The following is a 12,337-nucleotide window of genomic DNA, read 5'->3' as shown; positions in this document are numbered from 1 at the left end:
GAGATGTTAATTGGTTTGGGGGTGGAAAGCGGCCTCCATCTGGGGACTGAAGCACCCAGGGGAACAGGTTTTTGAAAGTCACAATGTAACAGTGGTGCCAACTTCATTCAGCTGTCACCAAGCACCTGAAGGAAAGTAGACCAGGAAACTGAATTTGTCCTCATAACAGGGAACCCTCTAAGAGAATTACAGAATGATTTCCTCACCTCTATATTGATGGCTGAAATGCACTGTGCATGGGTTGTCCTGAGAGTGAAGATAACGAGACTGGAGAAACAGAGAACACTGGAAGAAGGCTGAAAGGAAGCACAGATTCTAATGCACAGACATGTCAATCCCTAGATTATGTGGGGCGCAAGGATCACCTCCAGACATCCTGCTCAGCAAGCCAGTGAAGACCTCTGCTTCTCTTAGGTTCATTAGGACCAAGGTTCCATTCTGGCCTCTCAGTATACCCATGTTAAGCAGGAGGCTGGATTCCTTCCATGAGGCCCAATCATGTGGGTCACATGCTCTTCCCACACTGAGACCATCAATTTCCAAAGGAGTCATTAGTGACCGTCCCAGAGTAGGAGGGGCAGGAATGCCAACACAAGCTCAAGGTGACACGCCTTCCTTAAATAAAGGGATTTTGAAACTCCATTCTCAAACTCTCCTTTGTAGTGATAGACTTGCCTGGCCATTTTGAGTTTCATACCAAAGCATGTCAGACTTTGAATTAAAAAACAAACTCTCATGCCCATAGCTTTACTCCACGGAAGACAGCTGACAAAGAGGGGAAAGATCTTTTGAATATGAGTATATTATCTCTGCCAATCCTGAGTCACCAACATATTTACGGAATTTTTGTTTCATTTGGAAATTGCAAGCCCTCTTATACCTGTGTCTGTTTTCCCAGGTTTTACCTGTGCTCTACAGAAAGAGATATTATATCAGGGGAAGCTCTTTGTATCAGAAAACTGGATTTGTTTTCATTCCAAGGTCTTTGGAAAAGACACTAAGGTTGGTATAATTTTTTAAAAGAAAGCTATGCACTTTATTATATGTTGTGAAAGTCAGTTTGTTTAAGCGTAGCAATGTTGATAAATATTTATTCTTGTTATACCTTTATATCTTTATTTCCCTTATCATAGTTCCAAATATTACAGGTTTTAAATACCTCTAACTGATACTAACTTCCCTTTTCTCCTAAAGACCACTCTCAGTTTATTTCCTTATATACATAGATCTCTCCCACAATCATACGCTCAATCCTTACCCAGATGTCACTAGAGAACTCTCAAAGTTGTCCATTTGGAGAGCATGCCATCATTTGTTTCAAAGACATATATTAAACCCCAGACCATTTTTTAAATAAATACCGATTTTTACACCTTGTGCCTGTCACATCAGACATGTAGAAAAACAGGCTTAAAGGAGCTCACTTTGTACCATCACCAGCACCAAATGAACAGGAATTAGAACACTTATGGCCTGGTCTGAGAGAGTTGTACACCCACATTCCCCAGTAGACAATGATTGACAAGTTCTCGTTCTCATTAAACAGATTTGGGGGAGCACAGGCCCAAGACACCTGAGCTGTTAAGGAGGATAGCCTGGAGGAATTGGCAGTTTTCCCAAGCCACTCCCTCCAAAGGGAGGACCCTGGGACTATGTCATAAGAAGGAAAAAGATAATACCATCCCACTGACATTCTTTCCTTTTGACCTGCAATGTCACACCACAGGCCACCAGAACAAGGAGTCTGAGAAACTCCTTAGGTTTGCGTGACCGAATGAGTTCTTAATCCTTCTGATGCATGAACAAGCTGCTTTAATATTCATGAAGTTGCTGACTAAAAACTTTCTGAGTGGTAGTTATGTTTTATTTAAATATTCTCCCTAAAGCCCCTGGCAATCTCTAGGATAATGACTATGTAACAAATACAAGGGAAAATTCTTGATTTTGTTGTTGTTAGGTCCGCCGACTAGCACATTGTTCTGTGGGTCAGACATGTTATTTTTGATGTTGTTCTATAATTCTGTAGAGTTGTGTTTAGACAAACATTTTGATAAATATGATCACCTGAATCAGTATAACACAAAGCAGTATTAAGCAGTTTTCCACCAGATTTCTAACCTGCTCAGTTGTAAGAACTTGTTCATGGAGTAGGGAAGGGATTGGGTAGCAGGAATCTCCACAGTTTTGTGTTGTTTTTTTTTTTTTTTAAGATTTTATTTGTTTATTTGACAGAGATCACAAGTAGGCAGAGAGGCAGGCAGAGAGCGAGAGGGAGGGAAGCAGACTTCCTGCTGAGCAGAGAGCCCGATTCAGGGCTCGATCCCAGGACCCTGGGATCACGACCCAAGCTGAAGGTAGAGGCTTTAACCCACTGAGCCACCCAGGTGCCCCAGGAATCTCCACAGTTTAATGTGATAAGATAATTCCCAGGAATTTAGAGCCAACACCTCTGATGAAAGCAGCAGGGCTGGAGATAGTAGTGAAGGAAGAATGAGTCTTTGTTAAGGGATGGGGGAATTCTTAAACTCAGTAAGTGTACTTTGAAGCTAATATATGATCCTAACAGTGGTTTTAAAATCCAGTATCTACCTAAAAGAGAAATGGCCAGACCACAAAAAGAGAAAAGGAGTGGCCTAACACACTGGTTTTCTAAAAAGGTAGTAGCAGGGGTTGGCATGTGCTATAGCTAATCTAAGAGACAAGGGGTTAAAAATCATCAGGAGGTAGGAACTTAAGAACTGTGGTAGTGACCTGTACATTTCTTCCCTTCCCAGGATGGTGGCAATGAGATTGGGGCCACAGATCTGTGGCAGAATTCCCATACTGCCAACAGAACTGGGTCCAACATGATCCCGCATAAACTAAAGGCAGTTCACACAATTCACTCTAGGGAGGGAAATTCTAAGCACCCTACCCTGGAAAAATATTAACAAAGTGCAGCCTTAATGTAATCAGGACATTTTGGTCAATCTCACTGCATTTTCAGATACTGGTAAAATTAAATGCATGTATCATATCCCATCTAGACTCAAACTGAAAAATGATTTATACTTTATTTCTCACATGTGATCTGGTTGTCATTTTATACTTATTAAGCAGTTGATTGAAAACTCCTTAAGAGTGTTCCATGCCTTAGATTATGAAAAAAAACAAATATGTAGCCCCTAGTCTCTGTGTGCTTGTGCTACTGCTCAGAAACAAAATCAAACTCATTTTTATATCCTCATCCATCTTGGCAGACTTTACTTTTTTTCCCCCAGATTTATCTTAATGTTTACCATATGAGTTATCTCCTACACTTCAAAATTTTGGGCAGTAGAGTTCTTCAGCAAAATAGTTTTTAGAAATATCTCATTAAGATTAGCCCCTCATTCTTCCATAGTCTTCCCATCTGGAACTTGGAGGGGCAGTAGAACATCTCTGTCTCATAAACCTAAATACAGGAAAAACAGTGTTCAGAATTAAAAGCTCAGTTTTCTTCCTTTAAACTGACTAAGGCCCTCCTCTTCCCCACTGACCTTGTTGCTCTCTTCTAGAATATGTGAAGCATTTTTACAAGATAATGTACACTTGAATAAGTATCTGTGGAGGGAGTCAGTTCATTTTACAGTGGATGCATATGACTCTTTATCAGGATTAAAGTGATATGGCCCATTTCTCTTTGAAACCAAACTGGCTTGGGGGGATATAACATAAAAATATTGGAACATCTATTCTTTGTGTTATCTGGTAATGCTTGTAATACACTGGATGAAAAAGAACCCACATTTTGGATTGGATTGATTCAAATTCTCTCGTAACCCATTTATGACCTTGGACAAGTCACCTACCTCTGTAAACACATGTCCTAGTCTCTTAGAGCATGTACTTTATAGGACTTTCCTAATTAAAATGACATTCTTATCTGTTCTAATTCTCTATTGTTCAAACCAGAGAAGTTGTTCAAGTTCTTTTATTTCACTCATCCTCTTCTTATAAGACGAATGAGGAAATGAATGACTTTTTTTTTTAATTTAATGTGGAACATTTCATGAATTTGCACTGATCTTTGCATAGGGGCCCTGCTAATCTCCTCTGTATCATTCCAATTTTAGTATATGTCCTGCCAAAGTGAGCACAATACAATACTTTCTTAATGAGTGCTAGGCATTTTCCATATATTATCTCACTGAATCTATAGAAAATCCTGGGAAGCAGGGAAGATTATCTCCATTTTACAAATCAGAAACCTGAGACTTAGAAAGTGTGGTTTGTAAGGTCGAGTAGGTCATGTAGACAGTATGGACTGTAAAAAGTAAAAACAGCCAGTGGTTTTATCAGCAAAATGGGTTTTATTCAGGAATGGGAGAGAAATCACACTTTGAGCCATGCAAAGCTCTGGCAAACCATAGGGAAGTCAAGATCAAAGGAGAGAAATATTAAATTATAGAGCTAAGGAGGAAGTTGGGAGGGGTTGCTTTGGACAAAAGCTCATTGAAGAGAATTGAGCGTTCATGCCTTCTCATTGGCTGAGCTTGTTGCTGGGCAAGGAGAAATCCTTCCTTCCTCTGGCTGGGGTGGGTAGTCAAGTGGGCTTCTTCCTGTTAGGGTCTGCAACTGAGGACCAGAGGTGGTACGGGAGAGCTCCCCTTTCGGGCCTCCAGATTGCATTTTAAATAAGGTTTCCTTTATTCACTTTCACGGAAGTAACAACTGAGAATTCAGCTCCGGGACTTTCTGTCCAGTAGTGATTCCACTATAACAGCGTCAGTCAAGGTTTTCCATACCTGCATATGTATAAGGATAGATGAGAGGGTGGTGTGTGAGATTAGCCCTAGGGGGAAGGCCACAAGCACTCTGTTTCTGTAGAGCGAGGGCCTACCTTTAAGATGACTGTGCATTTTGCATTCATTGCCTTGTCTCAAGATCAAGGTTTCTCACCCAGCCCTTCTCTTGAAAACAGTAGAATTAATGAGGCAGATTTACCCTCTGGCTTTGGAAGCAGAACTTGGAGGAGACTGGCTTTTTTTCCTGGAGGCTGGAGAGCTCCCTGGTGGTTTTGGATTTCTTTGTTAAACTTTTTTTTTTTTTTTTAAGATTTTATTTATTTATCTGACAGAGATCACAGGTAGGCAGAGAGGCAGGCAGAGAGAGAGGAGGAAGCAGGCTCCCTGCTGAGCAGAGAGCCCGATGTGGAGCTCGATCCCAGGACCCCGGGATCATGACCCGAGCCGAAGGCAGAGGCTTTATTTAACCCACTGAGCCACCCAGGCGCCCCTTCTTCGTTAAACTTTAAAAAAAAATTTTTTCTTCCTTCCACATGAAGATCTGAAGTCGTGTTCAATGAAGGCTCAACCAGTGCGAACTGATTCTGTTTCAGATCTCTATTCCGGCGTTCTCAGTCACCCTCATAAAGAAAACCAAAACTGCCCTCCTCGTGCCAAATGCCTTAATTATAGCAACAGTCACAGACCGGGTGAGTAGGCCTCGGAGACGAGGGCGCCTTCGCTTTGTCCTGTTTGTATATTGTTTCCCCTCACAAGGTGCTTTATTCTAATATAGTTGACAATTTTGCGTTTCCTGCTGACTTAATTCTACTTGCTTGACCAAGGTCAGAAACAGAAGATTCTTTCCCAACTCCCCTTTCTCTAGTATCTCTTGGAAGAGGCTAAACTGATATATTGAGTTTCTTTAATATTTAAAACCACCACCTCTGCATTGTTGAGGGGATGAGACTGAAGAGTCTCTGGGACCCAGAACCTTACTCGGTTCCTCCCCAGAGCCATCCCCGATATATGAACCCAGTGCTTGCCATGTGGGGGTCAGCTTTGGAACCAGTTTCTAGCACCTCTTTGCTTCCAGGTTGCATCAAGTACTGTTCTATATAGAAATTCTGTATTTCTCTTGACCGTTGAGCTGCGCCACACATGTGTGACCGGATACTTGCATTGATAGTGGAGTTTATTTCACTTTAGCCAGAAAGAGGGAGTGGAATGGTTCGGTTATTCATTTCTCACTTGAAATTATTTTTTTTAAGATTTTTACCTACTATTTCTATGAAAGTATAAAAGCTGCATCCATTTCCAACCTTACTGGATAACCTGGAGAGGGAAGGAGGGTGGCTATTCTGATGAGAGTAGAAAATAGGTTAATATTTTGGAAAAAAAAAAAAAAAGTTTATAATACGAATGGCTAACAGGCATTAAGTACTTCTCGCCAGGCATACACTAAATACTTTCCTTCTATTTTCACATTGATTCCACACTGCCACCCAGAAGGGGTAAGTGTTGTTAGCCAACTGAGCCACCCAGGCGCCCTGGCCTCAGTTTTCTTAAGCGTCTGCCTTTGGCTCAGGTCATGATCCCAGGGTCCTGGGATCGAGCCCCGTGTTGGGCTTGGCAGGGGGCCTGCTTCTCCCTCTCCCTCTGCTGCCTTCCACTGCTTGTGCTCTTCTGTTCTCTTATTCTGTCAAATAAATAAATAAATAAATAAAATTTTAAAAGAAAACTGAAGCCAAGGGTCACTCGAGGGTTCGACTCTTCATTTCAGCTCATGTCCTAATCTCAAGATCATGGGATCCAACCCTGCTATGGGCTCTGCAGGCAGGCGGAGTCTGCTTGAGATTCTCTCTGCCCCTCCCCACTTCACATACTCTGCCTAAGTAAATAAAATCAAAAAAAAAAAAAAAAAAAAAAAAGAAAAACTGAAGCCAACAGTGGTTGAGCAGTTTACCTACTGTTACCCACTTCTAAGTAGCAGCGCCAGACCTAGCAACTGGGTCTAAAGGCAGAACCCACAGTGTTAACTACTCTGAAATACATACTTTCTGGGAAAACCTATCAAGGGCTCTCCTCCATGAGTAAAAGGGATAATTACAAATTTCTGGAAGGGGGCTCTGAAAAGATTCTGTGGCTCAAACAGAGAAAGAGTGAGTTTTAATATTTTCTTAACATATGTAACACTTTACCACTTAACATGTTTTTTTTAAGATTTTATTTATTTGAGAGAGAGAGAAGTCACAAGTAGGCAGAGAGGCAGACAGAGAGAGGGGGGAAGCAGGCTCCCCACTGAGCAGAGAGCCCAATGCAGGGCTCGATGCCAAGACACTGAGATCATGACCTGAGCTAAAGGCAGAGGCTTACCCCACTGAGCCACCCAGGCACCCCCACTTAACATGTTCATGGTAAATTCATTTTTCCTTATGTCATGTGTCTCCAAATTCCTTCTCTAGTCTGATTTCACTTTTTGCCCATCACTTATGTATACATGCATCCACTAGAAAAATCTCCATATTTGTACAAGGGAGAATCTGGAAGTGGCTTAAAAAAGAATGGAGCCTCTAAGAGCCTCTGGGAAATTCTTAGTGGAAATCTAGGTCAGAACAGAGAAAGAGGACCCTTGGGAAATGTTAAATACCTTAAAAGAAAGGGGGGGAGGGGTGGCTGGAGAACAAGCTTTAAAGAAGATCTAGCAAGTATCACTGGCCTTTTTTTTAATATTCTGACTTTTTTTTTTTTTTTTTTTTTTTAAGCCTGTGTGTGCTTGTTTGGGGCATCTGTTTCAGTGCCTTAGCGCCTTCACATTGCTATTACTTAAATGGGGTTTGAGGGTTTTGTTGCCCTTGTGGGGAAAGAGGCTTGGTTTATTACGGAAATGGAATTTAAAAAAGAAAATGTGTGGGTGAATGAGTCTTTCCTTTGAAAAGGAAAAGAATTATATAAATTTTTTGCACTCTGAACTCTCACGTGTTTCCACGCAGTATCTGTTAATAATGACTGTTTTGTTTTCCAGTACATATTTGTCTCCTTCCTCTCCAGAGATTCTACTTACAAGCTACTGAAATCTGTGTGTGGACACTTAGACGTGAGTACAACATCCCTGAGCCCCAGCTGCTGTCTCTCTTTTCTATTTCTGCTGGTTTCCTAGTTGATCTGGTTTTTCATTTTGTTTCATTAATTTCAGAATACCAGCGTCGGGAACAGTCCCAACCCGTCTTCTCTTGAAAACAGTTTCCGGGCAGACCGCCCTTCATCTCTGCCTCTGGTGAGTTGTCTACGTAACAATCTAAAAGCCACAGAAAGGGAATGTGTCCCACAATGACACTTCTCCTTACACCAGGATCAGAGGACGGAAGTAGCGTAGGACCTTAAAATCTGAGGTCAAATCTGAAGGCAAGGGCATTTCTGTGCTGAAGAAAAGGGGGCCATAGGAGGCCATAAACTTTTTTCAGGTAACTAAAGAGCCGTCCTACAAAAGAAACAGGATAGTGGGCTGTCTGGGTGAGCAAGTGGTCAGTGGAGATGTTTGTAAAATCTCGCTGTCTTTGCTTGTCAGTGTTTTGCAATTGTAAAAGAACTCTGTAGTCACCAAGTGAAAGAGATTTTTTTCCCCCTTTAGAGTTTGTTGACTGAATAGTAAATCTCCAGTGGAAAGTAGTTACCCCCATTTGTACCTACGATGCTGTGATGTCAGCCCAAGAGAGTCCTAGCCGTATTTATTCAAGTCCTTATTCCCAAATTGATTCCTGTTAAATACCGGAATACCTTGAGTGCAATAGTATGAACCCATGGCTTTCATATCTACAAATCTTCTGAGAGCTATTAAATAGTACAGGGATTGAAAACATATACACATAAAAAGTCGTCCAAGAATGTTCACAGCTGGCATGTCTGGGTGACTTAGTTAATTAAGTGTCTGCCTTCAGCTCAGTTTGTGATCATGTTGTACTGGGACTGAGTCCCCCATCAGGCTCCCTGCCCAGTGGGGAGTCTGCTTCTCTCGCTCTCTCTCTCTCTCTCTCTCTTTCGCTGTCTCTCAGGTGAATGGATAAAATCTTTTAAAAAACAAAAAAAAGTTCACAGCTGAACTGTCCATAATAGCCAAAAAAAAAAAAAAAAAACAATTCTAATGTCCATCATCTGCTGAATGGATGAATAAAATGTCGTATGTCCATACAGTAGAATATTATTTGGCCATACAAAGGAAGGAGTACTGACACATACAACATGAAAGAACCTTGAACACATGACACTAGGCAAGAGAAGCCAGACTCAAAAGGCCACGTACGGTAGGATTCCATTTATACAAAATGTCCCAAACAGACAACCTGACAGGGAAAGTAGAGGAGTGGTTGCCAAGGGACGGAGCAAGGGAGAAATTAGAAGTGACTGCTACTAGGTAAAGGGATTCACTTTGCAGGTGGTGGAAACATTCTGAAATAAGACAGTGGTGATGGCAGCATAACATTCTGATTATTCTAAAAACCACTAAATTGTATGCTTTAAATGATTTTTGTTATTACATGAATTTTATCTCAATTAAAAAAAAAAAAAACGGGGCGCCTGGGTGGCTCAGTGGGTTAAGCCGCTGCCTTCGGCTCAGGTCATGATCTCAGGGTCTTGGGATCGAGCCCCGCATCGGGCTCTCTGCTCAGCAGGGAGCCTGCTTCCTCCTCTCTCTCTGCCTGCCTCTCTGCCTGCTTGTGCTCTCTCTCTCTGTCAAATAAATAAATAAATAAATCTTTAAAAAAAAAAAAAAAACACCTTAGGGGAAAAAAGTAGTGGGAAGTTGTTAAAAAAAAAAAAACACAAAAAACAAAAAACCAAGACATATAATTTGGAATCCAACAAACTTGGTTTCAAATCTGGGTTCTGCCCAGCTGAGTTATGCCATCAGAGAAGCGCTTTTAACTGCTGTCACTCAGTTTCTTCATCCAGCCAAATGCCAGCTTCATGGTGTGGCTGTGAAGATTAAGTGCAGTCATCGGTCTGAGGAGCTTTGCGTACTGCCTGATACATGATAGGCTTTCAGTCAATAATTATTAAATCGAAGAGACTGGAATTCTTCAGCTTTCTCTCTCCTATATATTTTTGCATGAAATTGAAATGAACTGAAATGAAATTGAAATGAATTATTGAAACGATCCAAAGATAGCCAGTGTAAGCTGAAGGCTGGTCATTTGCTGTTTGGCAGCTAACTCAGCTGTGAAAATCTCAGCTTACTTGCACCTCCTGGGAGTGGGGAAGGGTACATTTTAATGACCCCTGTGGTCCCTTCAGTGCTTAAGCACTTGGGGGAAACAAGTGGGATAAAATTAAACATCCCTGCTTTTCCCCTACTGCTCACGCCTCTATCCTCCTTCTATCATTCAAAAGTGATAGCACAGCCTCTCTTTTAATTTGGTTGGTGGAAGGGAGCTAAAACTTTGCTTTCAGTGTCTAATTTGTTAAAGGCACTTTTCCTTCCATTAAAATTCCTTTTTTTATACTCTGATTTAAAGAATACCTTTGCATTGAGAACATGGGTTTTGAAAACTGTACTTCTATTTCTTTTCTCCTATATGTCTGCGTCGATCACTTTTTCTCATGATAGAATGCTAATGAGACTTTTCCAGTTTGACCCTGGAAGCTTTTCAATCATCAGCAGTGCTTTTTCTAAACATTTGTTGTTTCAAACAAGTTGGCCACTGTTGACAGGATTTTAACAGCCCAGAAAAATCTGTTTTGATCACCAGTACTCTGATCTGTTGGGGAAATCCCAGGGGTATGGTGATCCTCCCTTCTTTTTCAGTATTTTATAGGTGAGGCCCAAGTGTGGGGATTACAGAGGCCTATCTGTTTACTGAGGGGAATTGGACTCTGTACGCTTCCTTGTTTCCCTTCAGGATTTCAACGATGAATTCTCAGATCTGGATGGAGTGGTTCGACAAAGAAGGCAAGACATGGAAGGATACAGCAGCTCTGGTTCTCAGACTCCTGAATCTGAGAACTCTCGAGGTCTGAGAAATTTCTGTATGTTACCTAAAGTATAAGGCTCCACCAGATATCCTCATCTCACCCCTATAAAACAAAACAAAACCAACAAAAACCACCTTGTCAATCAGGAAGGGACTAATTAACAATTAAAATTTGATAAGAGACTCTGGAGAAAGGGTCGTTTGAAAGTTTCAGGGAAAATAATTGCTTGGTTAAAAAAAAATTTCTCTTTATACACATTTAATAAATCTCTTAAATTGACATCATATTAGGGCAGTTCAAAGAGAAATACACAAAATGTTTTGTTTTGTTTTACCTCTTCTTTCAATCCTATTATTCACTGTTCTAGCTAAATGGGCCCAGTGAGTTAGTGGGCTAAGGACAGACTATCCTTGTATCATTTTCTTACTTCTTAACCATTGAATTTCAATACCTAACCGCTGAACCAACTTGTGAGAAGATCCATTTATATTCTCAGCCATTATGCATGTTGTGAGATTAATTTGCTTTGTGGTTGATGGTGTGTTTTTAAATGCATTGGGAAGGAAACTTAGCCAGCCCCATTTTGGCTTGATAGATTTCCATGTGACAGAATCCCAGACAGTTCTGAACGTCTCCAAGGGAGAAACAAAACCAACCCGGGCAGATGCCCATGTGAATAGAGTGCCTGAAGGAAAAGCCAAGAGTCTCCCTGTACATGGTAAGGAACAGAATGTCTTGGGTAAGGGAGTGTGGTATTCATCAGCTTGTAACTCTTCAAGGACCCCCATATGTCAGGGGCCCCTGGGTGGCTCACTTAAGCATCCCACTCTTGGTTTTGGCTCAGGACATGATCTCAACGTCCTGGGATCAATCCCTGCATTGCCCTCCCTGCTCTGCGGGGAGTCGGCTTCTCCCTCTCCCTCTGCCCCTCCCTCTCACTCAATAAATAAAATCTTCAATAAAAAAATAAAGGGCACTCATATTTCAGTTTATGACTGCCTTTCATATTCCCACCCCTCCTTTCCTACTGTAGGTCTTTGTTCTGTGCATATTAATTCATGTACTTATTCAACAAACATTATCCAGTTCTGTGCTTTATTGTGAGGAATACAGAGGTGACTAGTCTTCCTGGAGGTCCCTTCATTATTTTTAGTATCTTGAGAATGTTACTCAAAAACTGGTGATAAGACTCAAATTATTGCTTACTTAGTTTAAGTATCCTAATAGCTGTTTACCAATTATACTGATATGAGAGCAAGAACAGACACCTGGAAGGCTTCAATGTTTTCTTCAATGTCTATTATCCTGGAATAATTACCTCTTTCAAGTACCTCTTCCCCGAAGGGATTTTGCTGGATGAAGGAGGTGTGTTGTAGTTTTAAAACTGTTTTTTCTTCTCCCAACAGGTCAGTCAGAAACCACTGGAGTCCTACACAAATTCAAGTCTCAGACATGTATGACTCTCCACCATATTCTTATATTTTACGCAATTGTGTAAGTAGATGAATTTACTTTGAGTGACTTAAAATCATTCATTTCTCTAAAAGAATAATCTAACAGTTCCAAGAGTCGTTATAAATCTCAGTTGTCTCTCATGTGACCCACATCTTTCCTTTGACAAT

At 41.1% G+C, this 12,337-nt stretch overlaps 1 protein-coding gene and 1 non-coding gene across 12 annotated transcripts in view; one reads left to right on the top strand and one right to left on the bottom strand.

Annotated features, from left to right (window-relative positions):
* The window catches only part of GRAMD2B (GRAM domain containing 2B), a 111,122-nt gene that overhangs the window by 89,578 nt on the left and 9,207 nt on the right, over nucleotides 1-12,337 (top strand). For all 11 annotated transcript variants that reach the window (XM_047729974.1, XM_047729975.1, XM_047729978.1 and 8 more), the window contains 7 exons: nucleotides 899-1,002; nucleotides 5,360-5,455; nucleotides 7,771-7,842; nucleotides 7,942-8,022; nucleotides 10,643-10,754; nucleotides 11,311-11,433; nucleotides 12,122-12,209. In XM_047729974.1, the coding sequence (XP_047585930.1) occupies nucleotides 899-1,002; nucleotides 5,360-5,455; nucleotides 7,771-7,842; nucleotides 7,942-8,022; nucleotides 10,643-10,754; nucleotides 11,311-11,433; nucleotides 12,122-12,209 (676 nt within the window). The remainder of the gene's footprint in view (nucleotides 1-898; nucleotides 1,003-5,359; nucleotides 5,456-7,770; nucleotides 7,843-7,941; nucleotides 8,023-10,642; nucleotides 10,755-11,310; nucleotides 11,434-12,121; nucleotides 12,210-12,337) is intronic.
* Nucleotides 4,013-4,118, bottom strand: LOC125101423 (U6 spliceosomal RNA). Its single transcript, XR_007127836.1, has one exon. It is a non-coding gene; the product is annotated as a U6 spliceosomal RNA (small nuclear RNA).

The sequence above is a fragment of the Lutra lutra genome, chromosome 5 (assembly GCF_902655055.1).
Source record: "Lutra lutra chromosome 5, mLutLut1.2, whole genome shotgun sequence".
NCBI classification, from domain to species: Eukaryota; Metazoa; Chordata; class Mammalia; order Carnivora; family Mustelidae; genus Lutra; species Lutra lutra.
This window is presented reverse-complemented; position numbering and strand designations above follow the sequence as displayed.